Source organism: Carlito syrichta, unplaced genomic scaffold (genome assembly GCF_000164805.1).
Source record: "Carlito syrichta isolate Samal-C Ts95f unplaced genomic scaffold, Tarsius_syrichta-2.0.1 Scaffold303965, whole genome shotgun sequence".
In the NCBI taxonomy this organism is placed as follows: Eukaryota; Metazoa; Chordata; class Mammalia; order Primates; family Tarsiidae; genus Carlito; species Carlito syrichta.
Window position 1 is genome coordinate 8,798 of NW_007248061.1, and position 19,582 is coordinate 28,379.

The following is a 19,582-nucleotide window of genomic DNA, read 5'->3' on the forward strand; positions in this document are numbered from 1 at the left end:
AGGGAGGTGGTACCAGACTCTTTAGCAATCAATCTCTTGCATGAACTAACAGAGTGAGAACTCATTACTGGAGGGCAGGCACCATGCCATTCATGAGGGATTCACCCCCAGGCCCAAATTCCTCCCACCAGACCTCACCTCGAACACTGGGGGTCACATTTTACATGAGATTTGGAGGGAACAGCAATTCAAACTGTATCACTTACCAAACCCTTTCCCACTGCAGGGCTTTTGTTTGCTGCCCCTTCCTGCCTGGAATATTCTATTCTCAGCTTCATGTAGCTCTTGGCTTTGTGTCTCCTCATTCGAGATGTCATTTCTAACCATGGTGTTAATATACCCCGCTTCAGTGGACTAGAAAAAGAAATCATGGTATATACACTGTGGAATATTACACAGATGTAAAGGACAAAATCATGTCCTTTATAGCAACATGGATGCAGCTAGAAACCATCATTCTAAGTGAATTATCACAGAAACAAGAAGTGGAATACCACTATTTTCATTCATAAGTGGTCACTAAACATTGGACACACATGGACACAGGGGCAGGAACAACAGGCACTGTGCACAGCTAAAAGAGAGAGGGGGAGGGGGAATAAGGGGTACAATACCCATGGAACCCTGCTCACTTTTGGGTACCATGTTCACTATTGTGAGGGAGGGTTTGTTAGAAGCCCAAACCTCACCTTCACACAATATACCTATGTAACACATCATCACATGTATCCCATGATTGCAAATTTAAATATATACATACTATGCGTGTATATACATATATATGTGTGTGTGTGTGTGTGTGTGTGTGTGTGTGTGTGTGTGTGTGTGTGTATTTACCTTTATTACTCTTGGTCCTTTGACCCTGTCCTTTTGTTCCTGACTCTTGTTACTACTAATAAAATTTAGTATTACTACACTACATTTTGTAACTATTCATTGGTTTGTTATCGGTCTTCTCTCCAGGTGTATGCTCCATGGGTACAAGAACTTGTTCTGTCCTGTTCTTGGTCTTGTTGAATGAATGGATTCAATCTTTACAAAAAACAGAAATGAAGATGTAACAGCTATTCATAATCTTTTATATTCCGGGCACCCTTTCCTAGAAATTTTATACAAATTACATTTTTGATTATTAATCCCTTACAACAATCCTGTAAGGTGAAGTTCCGTTTTATTTCATAAAAATAAAAACTACAGTGAAAAAAACTAGTCACAGTGACTGGTATAAGGAAAGCTAGAGCACTGGGATTCAAACCTTGGTGAATCTATTCCAAAAGCAAAACTCTTTTTGCTTGATCTCTATTGGTCTGTATTATCATAAATTATAAAATAATAATTATATAGCAGATAAATTATAGCAACTTATGATTATATGACTTATTTTTTTCCACCTATGATGAGCACACTGAGGACGGAGTGATGGGGGAGTTGCTTAGGACTGTGTCGCTAGACCCCAGTGTTGCTGCTCCTGTTGGAAAAGGGCCTCAGAACCTGGTTTGGGTTCAGTGGGCTCTTTTTGTACAACCACGTTATTTCTGTGACACAAATACTTTGTGTGCCTCGTTTTATCTGAGTTACTTTCATGTTTTATATCCACTCTATTTGACCCCTTGTAAACTGGCAGAGGCTCACGTTTGTAAGTTCAGCACGCTCCTTTTCAGAAACTAGTCCACAACTTGTGTCATGACTTTGCTTCATGTGCAGGTTACCCTTTGGTTGATGTTTGCAGTACCTGTGTAAACTGAATGAAAGCGGCAGTGGAGTTGAAATTTGCTGTTTTTCTTATACTCACTTTCTAATTGTGCCAGTGTACAACCTGACTCTTATCAGGAATAGTTTATTGCTCACTTATAATTTGCTGGTTCATTGATTCATTTTCAGGCTAGAGAAAAGCCCTCAGCTGAAATATTTACTGATTGCAAAAAAAGTGAGGTAATTTACTGAAAGCTTTTTAAAAATATGGGGGTTGTGGTACCTGGTACACTGGATGGTAATCTACATTTTAATTAAATAATTATATTTATAATTAGCATGAAAGAAGATAATTTAATTGATTGGCCAATTACAGAAATAAGTTGCAGACTGAAATTTCAAGCTTATATTTCCCTGTTTTTCCAAAGCAAATCTATGCATTGTTGGATAAATGTTATGTACCTACAAGCAGAGCTATGAAACCCTTCTATAAACATGAAAGTGAAGAGATACATGCCAAAACATATCCCAGAGACAAGATTAAAATTACTTTTATAAATCATATTATACCATGTTTCATGTTTTTGCTGAGAACTCAGTGGTATTTATTCTCCTATGGTGGCATGCTATATATCTTTCTGGATTAGTTATATATTTTTTACTTGGTCTTGAAAATTTGTCCTTGTTTTGTGCAATACAAGAGAAATACACTTGTTCAAAGTCACTCTGCTATACAAGAAAGGACAGTGTCTTCAAAAGCCTGAAATTGCCTTATCTTGAAATAATGGTTTTGAATATACAGATTCAGATCCTGAAAATTGCTTCTAAAATTACTTCTTCATCTTTTCTTGTATAATATTTGCAACTTATGTAACAAACTGCTCAGTATCCCTCCTTAAGATGTAGTATTTTCAGTATCCTTACTTAAAATGATGGGGTAATTAGCACACAGCGGTTTCTCTTCAGAATTTTAACATAGTTTGTGCAATCTGAGTCTGTTCTGGGTCTTTGAAAATTTCTACCACTTGTTCATTGTGGTCTGTGTCATTCTTTAGAGAAGGGGAGGATGTTTTTCAACATTCTAAAATATGCACACAGCCAAAACCAATCTATTATGTATACTGTATACATACATTTATACTTATACATGGGTGTCATCTGCTCTGCTTAGATACTGAATATTTTAGAGTGGTATGAATAAATATGTTTAACTTTTCATGGAAACGTAATATCACACACACAGTTTATAGATTAGGCAATGCTATCTGGTGCACTTGCCAGAATGAATCCTAGGGGTTCAGCCTGTCTGGCACTGGCTTTTGTTTCTGAATACTTTGTACCTGAGCATCAACCAGGTGAGAGGAAGATACTAGAGACTGCCAAATGACTGCGTGTCTCTGTTGATTTTAATCCTTTATAAAGGAACACTCATTTTCTTTAGTAGCCATTTCTTGGGGACTATTCCACTTGTAGGCCCAAAAGACTTTCTTATACTCGGCACCTATATTGTGATGAATTTTAACAGGAGTCTTGATAAGTGAAGCAATCTTCAATGCCAACTGGAAAGTTTATATCATTCAGAGATGGGAGCATAGGCTTAGATTTTATTCATGCTAATTTTTAAGTGGAAAGGAGAAACAGATGCATTTTTTTTTTAATCTTACTCTTTGGTGAATGTATCTGTCAGTGTTAAACTCTATCTCATGTGAAACAAACACCGAGTTTGAATGTCTAAAATACACCTAATCTTTCTAGATCTGGTTTTTCACTTGCATGTCAACTTTTTTTGATAAAGGTCAAATTAAATGCTTAATTTTTATTAGCCACTTTCGTTGGTATGTGATGACTTACACTACCCACGCCATTTTAGCTCTTTAAATTTATATATCTTTTTTCCCCCAATCTCAATTTTTGCTTTACCATAGCTCTTAAAATATTTCAGAAATTTACTTAGTTTCAAAAGATTTCCTGTGCCCCCTGGCGTCTGGGAATCTTTCTTTCTTTGCTTAGTGCCTTTCAAGAGGTAGAATTTGCTGTCACTGAGTCTTAGGTGATATTCACGAGGGCAGTTTCAGTTTTTAAGTCAAATTCCACTAGAGAATAGATGGTATACATCATATCCTGATGCTGACATTGATTTTTCATGTGATCTTAAGAGTACATTCGTTCTGACCTAGCTCAATTCTTCTGTGACTGGTACTGGATTGATTACAGGATTTTATCTGTAATAAATTATTTTTGTGTTACTCTAGTTGTGCCATTACTATACCAGCATGTGTGTGTATGCGTTGTGTGTGTTTAGCTTTGCTTTAGTGGTTTTGCAGCTCTAATACTCAGTGGCCTATCTTGCGTGAGGAGGGGTGTAGCAGAAGGAAGCAATTAGCCTCGTCCAGTTTGGAATTTATTCCCCAACAGTTTTTAGAATTGCCCATGCGTGGTGATGACAAAAAGCAGACCGACTGTCGTCAGTATATTGCTGTTTTGCATCTCCCTACAGAGTCACTACCTTCTTGCCTGCATCTGGGGCTGACTGTGACCTTGACTCCTCTGCTACTCCTATTAGTTACTTAATTCCCTGGATTTTAGGGTAACTTGTGAAAGCAGTAGTTGAAGAGGAAGACACTCCTGAATTTAAGCCAACAGCCTTGTTTTATCAAGTACTTTAATGAATTCCAAAGGATATGGCCCATGTTAATACATTCATTCTTCCCATAATAGCACAGAAGAGTAGACTTGAATCTAGTATTTTTCCTTTTCTAACATGAAAAATGCAAAAGACCACTTTCTCCTCTTTTGTCTGTGTTCGTTGAGTAGCATTACTTTAGAATGCCCTTTCTTCGTCTAAATTTTGATTATTGACTGACTTTTAATGGCCTACTGATGATATAGCCAACCTTCTCTTTCTCATGCCACCATTGCCTGCTACTCCCCCATCCAAATACATTTGCTTGCTATTTTCTTTAAGGGTGTGTTTTATGTGGCTCTGTTGTCATTGGCAGCACTCATTGTGCATTCAGGAAGTCTGTAGTCTATTAACCTTATGTTTTTGTCAAAACATTGGATAAAAGGAAATCACAGAATTGTACTTTGTATTGTTGTGCAGTGAGTGATTTTATATTATTGTAGGAGGCAGTATAACTCAGAGGTACATCAAGTTTTTGGGTTTTGCATTTGGGTAGACCCAGATTTAAGTCTCAATCAACCACTTGCCAACTGTTTTCCATGGGCCATGACTTCCTCTCACAATGCCTTTTTCTTTCTCATCTGTAAAGTAACCATGATTATAGTCATAATCCTTAATTTACAGAACTCTTTGTTTCTCTTCCATTGACTGTTCATTCTTGTGCCACATTGCACTATGTGTTAGGTATAAATTGATAAATAAAACTAACATGGGCCTTCCCTTGATGTCATCAAGATAATGTGTAGTACCTGGGATAGAAATGATTAATGATTATTAGCTGCCCCTAGGGAGGCGGTAAGTTCTACAGTGTAATCGATGGTAGCTCCTTTCTCTTCTGAAGGTAGAGAAAATATATATTCATTCTTTTATTTGTCAAATAGTTGACTGAACATCCACGACACCCTGGGTGCCAGGAACAAGGCTGTCAGAGTCCCTTCACGTCGTGTACATGTTGCAGAAGACGGTGAACAAGGAGACAGTTAAATAAACAAAATCATTGCAGAGTGTGATCCATGTTATAAAAGGACTGGCGAGCTAAGGGTGGGGCAGCAGGGTAAGGAAAGGAGATGGTCAGGTACTACCTCAGGAAAGGGACAGAGCAGGTCCTGCAAAGGTCTGGAGGGAGAACCTTCTGGAAAAGGAGAAGAATAAGCAAAGTCCTTGAGGTAGAAAGGGGCTTTGCGCATTTGAGGAATAAAAAGGAGATATGTGTGGCTGGCTTGTAGTGAGCAGAGTGGAGATGAGGTGAGACGGTGCTATAGTGGTAGAAGGAAATAGATCATACAGGGCCGGATAGACTGTGAGAAGGAGTTGACTTCCACGAGGATTGGAGTGGGGCCAGGACAAGTCACAGGTATATAGGCGGTTAGTAGAAGGAAATAATAAGGATGCTGCCTAGGTGTATGGTATTAATTATTATTAATTGCCTGACAATACCACTCATTGAGATTAGGAACAGTGGGGGATGGTACAATTTGGGGGAGTTAAAGAAATAAAGGTTTACATTTTGGGCATGTTAAGTTCCATGGTGAGTATAGATCTTTGAAAGTGTGAGCATTATTTGTGGCTAATCCTAAGGAAAAGGCTGATCTATATTTCCTTTTCTGTGACATTTAAGAAAGGCATTCCAGAACTTACCTGTAAAAGTCTCAGTCTTTAATTTTTGCTAAGTCTTAGTTGGTAGGAAGCTAAAAGTTCAAGTTGCTAAAGATTGCTAATGGCCTGTGCGGAAACCATAGAGTCAGAATCTAGATTTGTTGGCTGGTAACAAAATGTCCGGGAATGCTAAGGAGTTTACTTGGAATTTATGAGTGCCACAAGTTTGCTCAGTGCTGATGGATTTCCTGATGTAGTGTATTAAAGATGAAAAAGTAAAGTCCCCTTCTGGAGAAGTGTTTATTTTTACTAAACTGGGAGTAGAAAGACACTGGCGAGATGTTTATGTATTCGGAGCTACCATTTTGTCTTCTGCTTGGCCAGCTGCCACCTCTGACTATTAGCAATTGAGAGGTCTGACGTTTTGATCATGTGTGATATTTGGGCATCTTTATCCCAGCTCTCTTTCTGCTGACATTTCCCAGGCACACTGTTAAAACTTGCCTCACAGTCCATAATCTTTTCACATGCCATTTTGAATATAAACTTTTACGTTAACTCATCAGCACAGAGCAGCAGATTACTACTGTAGCTATCTTATTTTTGAGATAAAGAAGATATTGCTATCATCTTGCATAAAACCACATGCACAGCATGAATAGTTAAGCCTATTAATGAAAACTCCTGTAGTTTCCTCTATTTTAACAACAGGCCAGAGACAGGTTTATGCAGCAAACACGTGAAAGTACACTTAATTTCTTCCCTTGAATTTGCACAGGAGAGGAATTCTCTTCTTTCCTTCCGCCTTTTTCCACAGAACCATAAAACGTGAATACTAGAAGGAACTTTGGAGGACATCCAGTTCATCCACTGGTAGAGAACTGAGAGCTAGATAGTCACACTGTAGTTCAAATGGGGTCATATCCCTGCAGATAAGATTATGACTAAGGAGAAGCGTGTATTTGCTGTAGTGTCACTACACTGTGAATATGAATCACTATAAATAACAGAGGCATATAATGATCAGACACCAGGCACTTCACTCCTTTCAGAGTCTGTCGACGATTGGTCACTGTGCATAGGTTATGCAGTTCACACACACACAGCAGTGTGTGTAGTTGTATTACTTGTTTTCCAGTGATCAATGCATGGGATCTTGTACCAAAAAATGGATCAGTGGGAGTTGGCCAACATAGATGAAAACGCATCAAAGAAACAAAAAGTGGTAACACTGGAACTGAAATTTCAGTTGAACATAGGAGTTGTAGAAGGATTATCTGACTGTGGAATGTGGACAGTCCTGCCTCTTGACAGACTCTAGATATACAGCCAGAGAAACTTAGTAGAGGTGATCTGATTAAAAGAAATGAGGAAAATGGTTGTATGTAATAGAATGAAGATGTTCTGGAGGAAGAAACGTCGAATGAGAAACTTTACATTATAAGAACTCTCAGAGATATCTTACTATGTTGAAAGCACAAAGGAGAAAATATCAGAAGCTGATTCAAATGTAGAAGGAACGTGACACACCACCAAGGCATAGAAAAATTGCTTGCTCCCCATGAAGTGTTACATTATGGGAAGGATAAGGCAGGGCATAAGTGTTTTACAAAGCAATACAACACTTTAATTCTCAGTGTTTCCAATGTTCTAAATTACAGTGTACTAAATAAATTTTAGTTTTTTTTCATTTTTTGGATACATTTATAAATCATAGTAAGAGAGTTTTTAAGGTTTGGACAAAAATTTTTAAAGGTCATGGAACTGTCATAAACAATCATACTTTTTCCAAAGATCACCAAAGACTAATTTTTATGGTCTTGAACTAGCGTGCAAATGAGCACTGTCTGTATTTTTAAATAAACAACTATAGATGCAATTAAACTCCACATATATTGGCTTCTTTAAAAAAATTATCTCAACGTATTTGTACTGTTCACTACTTATTTGTTGTAAGAAAAAACTAGGATAAATAATATTTTATTTGGCCATATACCAGAAAAGTCAAAAGCAATAATAGAATAAATGAGATGAACTTGTAAGTACTCACCACAAAGCCTGTAATATAATAGGCTTGATACATGCAACATATACCCAGAATTTAATCTCATTTCTTCACCTCTACTGCTGTCACCCTGGTCTGAGACTCCACAGTGGTTGCAATAAACCCCATTAGAAGACCGGGTGTGGTGATTTATGCCTGTAATCTAGCACTTTTGGTGGCTGAGGCAGGAGGATTGCCTTGAGTTAGAGAGTTTGAGAGCAATGTGGGCAACATGACGAGACCTCATCTCTACAAAAAAACCAAAAAATTAACTGGGCGTGGTGCTGTGTGCCTGTACTACCAGCTACTTGGGAGACTGAAGCAGGAGGATCACTTGAGCCCAGGAGATCCAGGCTGTGGTAAGTCGTGATTGTGCCACTGTGCTCCAGTCTGGGTGACAGAGGGATGCCCTGTCTCAAAAATAATAGTAATAGTAATAACCTCCATTAGGTCACTCTGCTTCTTCCTTCTCTCTCTGCACTCTGCATTTAGTTAGCGCACAACCCAGTGGCTTCCCAGTACGTGCCAAAGATTTTACACTTATCTCAATGTTTTTTCATGGGTCTAACCCCATTATCTCTCATTTCCACCATCTTCCCCCTGGCTTACTGCTCCAGCTGCAAGTTTCTTGTCAATGCTAAGATCATGCTCTTCTGCCTAAAGGGCTTTCACTGGCCTTCCTTCTCCCTGGATTGCTTCTTCTCCAAAACCATCCCTTTTACTTTCCTCTTTTAAGTCTTTGCTCAGAAGTCAGTTCCTCAAAGAGGCCCTTACAGTTTTATTCAAAAATTTCACTTCCCCCAGGTTGGCAACATTTCTGATCCCCTTAGATTCCTTTTTTTTTTTTTAACTTATCTGTGAAACTTTTCACCTTCTAATATAATTTACAAATTTATAAGGTTTTTTAAAAATGGCTCTTTTCCCTTGCCAGAATGTAAGCCTAGTGAGTTCAGGGATCTTTGGTTTGTTAGGTGATTAGCTCAAGAGCCTAGAACATGTCCCAGTATATATTATGTCCTGAATAAATAAATATCTGTCAATGATGAATGAATGTTTAAAAAAAGCTGCTGATGTTGTTGTTTGAGTTTTTTTTTTTTTTTTTACATGCTGTACTATTCTTGCAGACTTGGCAGCATTTGTTGTAGAAATCACATCTTATTTACTTATTACAAAATTGTCTAGAACACAGTTTTCTAGCTCTGGTCTAAAATGGCCTAGAATGCAGTATTCTGGTTCTGGTCTTTCCGTAAATATTAGATCTCTGTTCTGAAGAGCTTTAAAGTCACAGGAAATATGTAAGAAAACTCAGTAAAAGGATTGCAACCCAACATATACTTATTAAGGATTTGCTATGTGTAAATGTCCAAAATGGATAATTATTTGATTGGTTGAGATTTCTAACTAAACCACCTGGTTTCTGAGGAATTTAAGCTGAGTTGCTGGACACACAACCACAGGATAAGATACATGTGGTGAGCTTTTGGACTTGAAGCTCATTGTGGAAAAATTCCAGGACATAACTCAGGGAGAGGACCCATTTATAAAGTCTAAACCTGGGTAAACATTGCAGAAGACAAGCGTAGTGAGAGTTTAAGGAAAATACTAGTCATGATGCGAGGGATTTCTTTTTTTTTTTTTTTTTTAGAAAGCAGGATTTATTGAGAGGACAGAAAAGCTCCCACAGTGGGAGGGGTCCCGAAGGGGTTGCCCGGATTTTTTTTTTTAATAAGTAGAGTTATAAGAGCAGTTCTTGAGTTATGGAGTATAATAGGATTGATTTCCTTAGATTATGTGTGGAAAGAGTATAGTTGTCATCAAAATGGAGGGTGGAGGGCGGGAGAAGGGACTACATTGCTTTGTTCCAGCAATCCAGTCTTGTTTGTATGTTTGTTTGTTTGTTTTTGAGTCAGAGTCTCACTCTGTCGCTTAGGTTGGGGTGCAGTGGCACACACAGCTACCACAGCCTCGAAATGCTGGGCTCAGGTGATCCTTCTGCCTTAGCCTTCCAAATAACTGGAACTACAGGCACACGCCACCATGCCCTGCTAATTTTTAAAAATTTGTTTGAGATGAAGTCTGCCAAGTTGCCCAGGCTGCCCTTGAACCCCTGGGCTCAGGCAATCCGCTCACCTTGGCCTCCCAAAGTGCTGGGATTACAGGCGTGAGCCACTGCACCCAGTCCCAGTTGAGTTTTATTTAGATGCTGTGGATGCTTATGATACATTAAAATATGTCACAACTCTAATAGACAGGATTGGTAATTTCCTTCAAATATTGCCTTATTTCCTGGCTGCATAAAACCATAAAATCATTTAATGGGATCATACAGTACTAGCTTTGATTGGAAATTAAACAGGATCTTACCTTGGCAGTTCTAAAAAAGAGACTCCATCTGTCAGCATGGCAGCACATGTTTGTGAACAATCTTAAGGTGGACTGTGATATGTAGTCATTTAATGAGAATATTTTATTTGCAAGCACAGTGCTAGACAGTGGAGATATACTGGTTGAACAAAACACATTTAACGCCCGCTTTTACATGTGCAAATGGGCAGAATTTGGTCTACATCACTGCAAAAAAGTGATTTCTGTCTGCGAGTAACTCATCACCGTCATGGATTATGAATTCTGTTCCTCATTATTAAGCATCAATCAGGCAATTGAGATAGAAGTGCCTGGGATACTAAATAAAATAAAATGCTTAGGCTCACCCTTGAATGCTTCAAGATGTTAGTGTGGAGGGAACTGAATAGCTTTTATCTGAGGCTTGCTTGTTATCATACAAAGGAAGAGACTCCTCTAAACGCTACCCCCATGTGTGGATGGAATTTGATTACAGGTCATCTATTCATCCATCCACTCATTCAGCATATCTTGATTGAGTGCTTCCTGTGAGCCAGCATTCTTGCAGGCTTTGGTGATAACCATTAGCAAATGTGACTAAGTCCTTTTCCTTATATAACTTGTGTTCTAGTGAGGAAGGCTCACTAGACAAAAAGAAAAAAGCAAATAGCTTGTAACATAATGCCAGATAGTCGTTATTAAGGGGAAAAAAACAAGAAAAAGAATTCAAGGTAACAGGGGCTACTACTTTAAATAGGGTGACCATGGAAGCAGGTGTGTGAGCCACAGTCAAGCTGGCTTTGCTTAAAATTACTAAACACATGCATATACTCCAATAATTCACCCTTCAACATCTCTCCATGAAACCTCACTTCCCAACTATCATCATCCCTGAACCACTATATAGATATTCCTGTCACTGAGCTCTGGGACTTTCTCTTTCTCCTGCTTTCTTGTTATCTCTACCTGTAGTACCCCCAGACCACTTAACATTTCTTGAGTCCTCATAGGTTTTCTATTTTCTTTCTTCTGTTCTGAGATCAGCTGGGATCTTGTCTGGCCAAGTTTGAGGTCCCTAGGCACTCCCAGATGAATGCCATATCTATTTTCTTTGCTAAGGCCTATGTGTGTCTGCTTTGTAGCTGAAGTTTCTCATTTGGCCCATCCTTGGTATGGCTACAGTGATTTCGGGAAGGCAGGCTTCCATTAGTATTGAGAAGGCTCTCATTTTGAACTTGTATTTTTAACTGCAAATCCAAAGTAAGCAATTCAATAAAGGGTGAGTGCTAATTTAGCAATATTAACTTATTACAAATCTTGGGCATTGTTTGTTCTTTTATTCATTTATTCAACTACTATTGATTGAGACCTTAAATACATGACATTATGCTAGATTGGGGGTATAGTTTTAAGTAACAACAGGCTCAGTTTAATAATCAAGACATTAATCTAATAATTACAAAAATGGATGCATACTGACCGAAGAAACTAAAGGAAAGAATAAAATGGTTTAGAGCACAAAACAAAGGAACTGGCATGGCCTGGTGGGTCAGGGAAGTCTTACTTCTGGAAAGGATGCCTGAGTTGAGATTTGAAAGATGGATAGGCATCAACTACAGAAGGGAGGAAGGGTTTGATGACATGTGCAAAAGTCCTGGAGGAGCATAGGAATAAAGGAAGAGTGATCAGAGAAAATGTTGGCCTGGTACCAGACCATACAATGCAGAGCCTTGAAGGCCGAAGGATTTTTAAAGCTTTATCCTTAGAGCAGTGGGAAGCCACTGAAGAAGGGTTGTATAGCAGAACACACAGTATAGTCTAGATTGATTGTATGACTTCAGGGTAAAGTGCTGTTGGGAGGGAGTTTGCAGTGTGGAAAACCATCCAGTAGATTTTGAAAATGTCCAAATGTGGTATGTTGGTCGCGTGAATTAGGGTGGTGAGGAACTGATAGATTTGAAAGGTGCCGATGGAGGAGAATCCATAGAACTTGGTGAATAAGTTGGATGTCACCCATGTTTATATGCTGCCATTTGTTCATGAATTTTCTTCTCAAAGATTCATTTTTTCAAAATTTATTATTTTGTCCAGAATGTGTAGAAAGAAAGATCAGTAAATCTCTTTCTCAAGTTTGTTTTGCAGAATGCAGAGCGGTGTAGTCTGAAACAGTGAGATACTAACGTCTTATTATCATGCTAGTCTCTCATGGTTAATGAACAGTTAAAGATTTTGAAAAATGAGATAACAACATAAGTGGAATCTATTTTTGTAGCATTTTGGTTATGGAATGTGGTTTGTTGTGAGCTGAGTATAATTGTGTTGCCCTAACAAGGTACTAGGGCATAAGACATAGGAACTCAAAAACCAAAGTTTAATAAAGGGTAAATATTTAAGGGTACTATTAGTTTTTGTGGGCCACAGTCGGAAAAATGATGGTTATGATGTGCATTCAAGCACTCAGATACCTCAGATACACCAATGGCCCATGCAAGTAAAATGCAAGAATGAGAAGTGTGAATTAGGAGTCCTCAGCGCAGGGGTGGAGTAGCAAAAACTAGTTCAGAAGAGGCCTTATGAGCCAAGAAGACATGTGTTGGTGATATCTATCATTCTGTTAATTGAGGATCGTTAGCCCTGTGAATCCCATCGGTTTTAGGCAATGTTAGTCTTTATTCTCAGAATGGAATAGATTTTATGAGTGCGTATATGTGTGTGCTTGCCTGCACACAATAATATCCTCCTGTGCACATCATTTATATATATATTTATATATATATATATATGAACAATGGCCAGATTTATTATGCATGGATAACAATAAATAGAATAAATAAGCTATTTATCAAAACTTCTCAAATGCAAAGTCTGTATGCTTTGAAACCCTAGGGATTCTGGAAAGAAAGTGTGCTTCGAGATGCATGATGGGTTAATTAAAGGCAACTGGCAGGTGGCTTGTGAATTGGTGTTCGGTCCATGAAGCAGTCAGTATATGCTGCATTCTGTCAAAAAGGAGCCCTTTGCTATACTGGAAAGTAAAATAAAAACAGCTCCCAGGTAAACTGGCAAAAGCTTTTCTGCATCCATCAGGTTAGACTCTATCATTTGACTTTGAACCAATGTTGAAAGTTGTAGTCTCAGCCTCTCTCCTTGGGTGCTGCAGGGCTCTTCTGAACTCTGCTTTGTTGCTTTGTTGCCAGCCATTCTATCATACTGTGTTAAGGTACTGGACTGAAGGGAAACTTTGCATCGGTGAGTTGGTTTCATACATTTGATATTATTTAAATATGTCCCACATATTAATGGGCAGCTCCCCCATGAGTTCTGATTTTGTTCAAAGTACACAGACTTATTTAAATGTCCAGCTAGCATTGATCATCTCCAAACTCCTAACGGAATCTACTCATATCTTTCTTAGGATCCATATCTTTTCTGGGTTACATTTTGGATCCTAGTTTCTCAGAGAATGGCTCTTCTCCTTGAGAGCTTGTCAGCAATGTGGAATCGGTTCCACTCCAGACCTACAGAGTCAGAATCTGCATTTTAGTGAGATCCACAGGTGAAGGGTGCACTTACTTCTGTAGCTAGCAAGCATGGTAAAAATTGAGTCTCTGGAAGCAATGTGGGGCTAAGGACTTTTAGATTCAGAAGAGTTGGACTTGATGATCAATTCCTGGAAATATATATGGTAAGCCCTATGTAGGTAACACATTGCTTTGCCCCTTATTTCCCTCATCAATGGGAATTGTGGATATTGCCTATATCACAAAGATATAGTGAGGATTAAATAAATTAATGTCAGCACGGGCATACCTTGCACTTTTGATAAGTATGGTGTGCCTTCTCTTCTCCTGGGACTTACTGATAACATGATTGCACCCACTTGTCTTGTATGCCTGTGGTTTGCATTCATGTACCTACCCTCCCATCTTACTGTCTTTTCTTAGTCTCATTCCCAGGCTGTCCTTAATTAGTACATTAACGCAATTATTTGCAAAATTGTGTTTAGATAGCCTCCAGCATTCAGAAGAACCCATCTCACCCAAGAGTGTAGTCTGCATGTTAGGGTTTATTCCATAGGGAAGCAAGACAAGATAGTAACAGACTCTGGGGGTTTAGTAAGGCACTGAGCACATCAGCACAATTTTCTTTTCTTTCTTTTTATTACACTACATATTTGGAACACAATATATCTTTGATCTTGTAGATTATATAAGCTCCCAAGTACTTCATGATTTTTTTATTATAGCCACACTGAACATGAATTTATATTCAGATGTACTCGTCATACAGAAATAATGCCATTTGTTTTTAGCAAGTGACTTTTAAAATAAAACAATTGAATGTTCACTGAAAATCGGTGAGTACCCAGAGGGACAGTTCGGAGATGATTGTTAAAAAACTGGGCTTTGCCTGTGGCTGGCTGTAAACTAAGCTATTAAACAGTATTGCTAATATATAGGAAATAAAGGCAAACACATAGCATTATGAGGATTTTAAATATAAATTGGAGTTGCACTTTTCCAAGTCATGTAACATATTCTTTAGGTTAGCCAAAAAAACTTGTTTTTGACTTTGAAGATTGATCATAGCCCATCACCTCTGCTCTGCTATTCCCCTTGGTGAGGGGTTTCTAGGATAACTTATATGTCCCTTTTTGCTCAATCTAATTAAAAGAGTTAATGAATATATTTATTCCTTTACTGCTCAGTCATGAGTCCTTCTGCTGCTTTTCAGTTGAGATGTCAAAATACAAATTGTGAGAGACTTTAGGCATTTGCCACTTAATGTGAGATTGTTTGTTAAAAACGTGATAGTGATGTATTCCATTTATTTAGTGTCTATTTAGTGTGTTTTGTATGTTAGTCATCACGCAAGTTGTTTTATCGAATTTGTTTCATCACTTTATAGATTCCATACTTTACCCGAGATCAGATAACTTAGTATGTGGCAGAGCTGGGAAGGAAATCCAGAGCTTGCTCCTTCTAGAGTTCCTGTCTCTTGCAGTTTTCCTGTTGCCTGTATGGAGTCCGTTTATCATTTTCTCCTGTGTACAGTTTTTCTTGTGATCCTGCTTAATTAATTGATTGGAAACCAGTGTTGGATTTTGGAGGATTGAACTATAATTGTCTCTTTATTTATGTTTTTAAGCAACCCAGGACCCTTTCAAATATGATCAAGTAGGCAGTGTGTGGTTGAACTAAGATGACTTTTTTGGTCAATTTGAACTCAGAGGTTCTGTTCTTGACTCGTTTTCCTGTATGAGTTTTGGAAGGACATGTGCACCTGCTATTAGAATCTGTTCTGTTCTTGATGATACTTGATGTCCTAGAAATGTGTCAGACAATTTCTTGGTAATTTTGATAATTAAAACAGTGGGTAAGAGTGGTGATGTGAAAATCTCATGTTTTACGCTTATCCATGCAGGTTGCCTCTGGGGATCAATCATGACAGTGAGGAAACTGTTGAATGCTTTGAATGGCTATAACCCCTCTCCCCTGACCTGTTCCCCTTTTGCAAATAAAAAGTGCTTTAGGAATGATTCTGTAGTTTTTGTTTTGACAGTGGTTTTTGCAATTGGCTCAGATTTTTACAATTTTTATTGTTACTATTTTTGTTGGAGTTTCACTCTGTCACCCAGGCTGAAGTACAGTGTGGCACAATCACAGATCACCACAGCCTTAACCTCCTGGGCTCAGGGAATCCTTCCTCGGCCTCTTGAGTAGCTGGGACTACAGGCGTGTGCTGCTATGCCTGGCTAAGTTTTTGCATTTTTGTAGAGGCAGAATCTTACTATGTTGCCTAGGCTCAAGCATTCCTCTCAAAGTGCTGGGATTACATGCATGTTGGCGCAGATATTTTGAATGTACTAAAATCATGTTCATCTAGATCTGACATAGACTGTGTAGTCATATCAAATCTCATTTTTTCCCCTCTTTTTCTCCCCCTTTGCAGGATGATGAAGTGGTTCTGCAGTGTACAGCCACCATCCACAAGGAACAGCAGAAACTATGCTTGGCAGCAGAAGGATTTGGCAACAGACTTTGTTTCTTGGAGTCTACTTCCAATTCCAAGGTGGGGTGAAGCCTTTAGGGCTATTCAGATATTCATGTTTTACTAGTGCACTGAAGTTATTTATGAGTATTCTACCATTTTCTATGGAACACATAATATATAAACTAAAGGGGGTATAAAGTGTTTTCACTCTTCACCGAGTGCATTGTTAATTGAACCTCTAGTGGATGCAGACAACTAAACAACTGGGATATGTTTGTTAATAAGAATAGACAAAGTCCTTTCCACATGATGTTTATATTCTAGTGGAAAATTAAGCAAGAAAATAAGTGATATGATCTGAGGGCTAGAAAAGTTTATGTATGATTAATGTATGATTAAGTTGGAAAGGGAGCCAATAGTCTAAGGGTAATTATATTTTTATAAGACAGATTTTCTATTTTCCATAATAATAGAGTCAAAACTTTAGATCTCAGTTCATGTTTAAAATATGTAAACCTGGCTATGGATGTATTTCACACAGGTGTATTTGCATTTGACTTTCATTTGTAGAAAATGGGATATGGCCTTTTTTTCTCAAGGTGGTGTATCTTGCCTTGGTTATAAAAGTGGGAAGAATAGAATGATTGTTGGCAGTAGGTAGTCAAACACTGTAAATTATATATGTGCTCCTGGAAATTATCCCAGAAATATCTGAAGCTACAGAATTTGTAATAAAAGCAAGCCTTCCTTTTTGAGAAGGTAGTATTTCATGTTCCTGGGATATTTACTCAGGCTGACCTTTGCTTGAAAGGGGATGGTTCATAATTTCAGCATAGATTATCCTGTAGAAATATAAACATTTAAATCTAATGATATGTTTTGATAGTTATTCCTAATTCATGATTGCAGATATATACAGTATAGTCTATATGAATGAGTATTCATCTTTGTTTCTGTGTTTTAGAATTGAGAAACTGGGCTTTTGCTTTTGGGAACTAGTGACTTTATGGCAGACCTACCTTGGTATTATTAAAAATTTAGGGAGAAATGAGACATTGTCAGGAAGATATTTTAACTTATTTGAATCTCCGCATCAAAGTAGACAGAGCTATGAAGATGATAAAACCCAACCCCACAGATGAATTATTATCTAAAACAATTTAGGTGACAAGTTATCCCCACAAATGGTATCAGTAAGTATAGGAGGAAGTAGAGGAGAGGCAAAGTGATTTCTGCTGTCTCTAAAAACCAGTAGCAAGTCTTCACTGGAAAGCATGATAGCCAGTGTGAAAACAGCAGCCACAGCTAAGGGAGAGCAGATGAACTATGGTGAGGTTGGAAATTTCTGGAGCAACCTTGGCCCTGTGACTTTTAGGACAAAGTCTGGCTCTGAGGAGAAATCGTTGGGAATAAAATCTGGATTGAACAGCAGTCATAGCGGCAAAGGATGGGGAAGAACCAGGCAAAAGTGGGGGAGAGAAGCAGAACCTATAGCTCTCATAAATACAAGGCCATGTTTTGAACAGTAGGAGAAAACCACAGCATAAGGAACTCTAGAGCCATGAAGCTAAAAAAAGCTATGTCTTCCCCCTCACACCTTTAAGAGTGCCAGAAAAAGCATCTCAAGTTTTACCTGGTTATTGGTGTGCTTTTGTTGCCTGTAGGCATTCTTATTTTATAATACATATGTATAATCATGTACAATTTATAACATATAAATGGAGTACTTTAATTTCTATTTATGTAATTATTTACAATGAAGTTATATATATAATTATGTATGTATATATAATTTTATATGTAAAAAAGAGAGTAAAAGAAGCAGAATAATGTCTATAGAAGACAAGGGTTCACTAGATAAACTTAACAACGATATATCAAAGTGAACTAAAAGAAATTTAAAAAGTAAGAGACACTCAAGAGTCTCATGATCTCAGAAATAAGATGAATAAAGAACAGAGATTTGGAAAAGAGAGCTGAAGAATAGTAGGAGAGAATTCTGTATTAAAGAAAAACTAATTTTAGTCTTTCTTCCTGAACTGGAAGGAACACCAGGGCATTAAAAACCCACAGGTTATAACTTCAGAGAAATAGAAGATAGAGAAGTGGAAACCTTTAAAAATCCAAAAGAAATGAAGTAAGAGATGAAAAAGTCATTGGAGAAAACATTAGGTAGAAGATGTAGGAAGAACATTCAATGTGCTTATAAGAGAAGGCCTGAGGAAGAAAACCAAGGCAGTGGAAGAACAAACATTTAAAACAATAGCTCAAGAACACACTTGCCTGAAACGACACATTGAAAAGTCATTTGTGCATACCTAGGAAAATCAACTCCTCGGTCAACTGAAACAGATACTCTAGTACAATGGAATTTGAAAGGAAAGAAAAAGAAATTGAATCCAGGAAAATAGACCAAGTCACTTTTAAAGGAAAGCAAGGCAAATTGTCATTAGACTTTTTAACAACAGTGCTTTCTGTCCTTAAGAAACTCAAGGAAAGAAAACAAGAATCAAGGATTCCACCCAAACCAACTTTTCAGGATAAAGATTGTAAACCATTATGAACATGGAAACATATAGAGATATTGTTTCCTTGGGCCTCTCCTTAGGAATTTACTGGAGAATGAGCTACCGACAACCAAACTGCAGTAGAGACTAAGAAGTGATGGTAACGGTGCATCTTTATGCAGAGAACTGAGGCTGAGCAGTGACTTGAAATGGAGTATGGAATGCCCATGGTCTGACAGCGTGGAGTCAGTAGAACTACTGAAAAATGGTAGAATGGGGAGAGAATATAAAAATTAAGTTAACCTTTATGAGTGCTTTGTGAGTATAGTCTGAGAGTAAACAAAATAACTGGAAGGGAAGGGTGAGAAAGAAGTTATTAGTTACTTGCAATATTGCTCACAGAGAGAACTAAAAGGTAGTAACCAAAGAAGACTTAAGGATATTATTTGAGATGCTAGCATTAGAATAGCCAAACATTTTAAGCAAAAAATATATATGTAATATATATATATATATATTCTAAATGTAGGTATTACAGATTATATATATGTATACCATGCATATATACATGATATGCATTATATATACACACACACACTTGTACACACACACACAGATCCATCAGGTACTGCATGATGATATTTTTGTCAGTGATGGACCTTATGACTGTGGCCCCGTAAGGTTATAACAGAACTGAAAAATTCCTATTGCCTAGTGATGTCC

The 19,582-nt window shown here is 37.9% G+C and overlaps 1 protein-coding gene across 1 annotated transcript in view; it reads left to right on the top strand.

Annotated features, from left to right (window-relative positions):
* Window positions 1–1,419: 1,419 nt before the first annotated feature.
* The window catches only part of RYR2 (ryanodine receptor 2), a gene marked incomplete at its 3' end in the record, with an annotated part of 448,211 nt that continues 430,048 nt past the window's right edge, over window positions 1,420–19,582 (top strand). Inside the window, exons 1-2 of the mRNA XM_008059232.1 lie at window positions 1,420–1,494; window positions 16,311–16,430. Coding sequence (XP_008057423.1) covers window positions 1,420–1,494; window positions 16,311–16,430 — 195 coding nt within the window. The remainder of the gene's footprint in view (window positions 1,495–16,310; window positions 16,431–19,582) is intronic.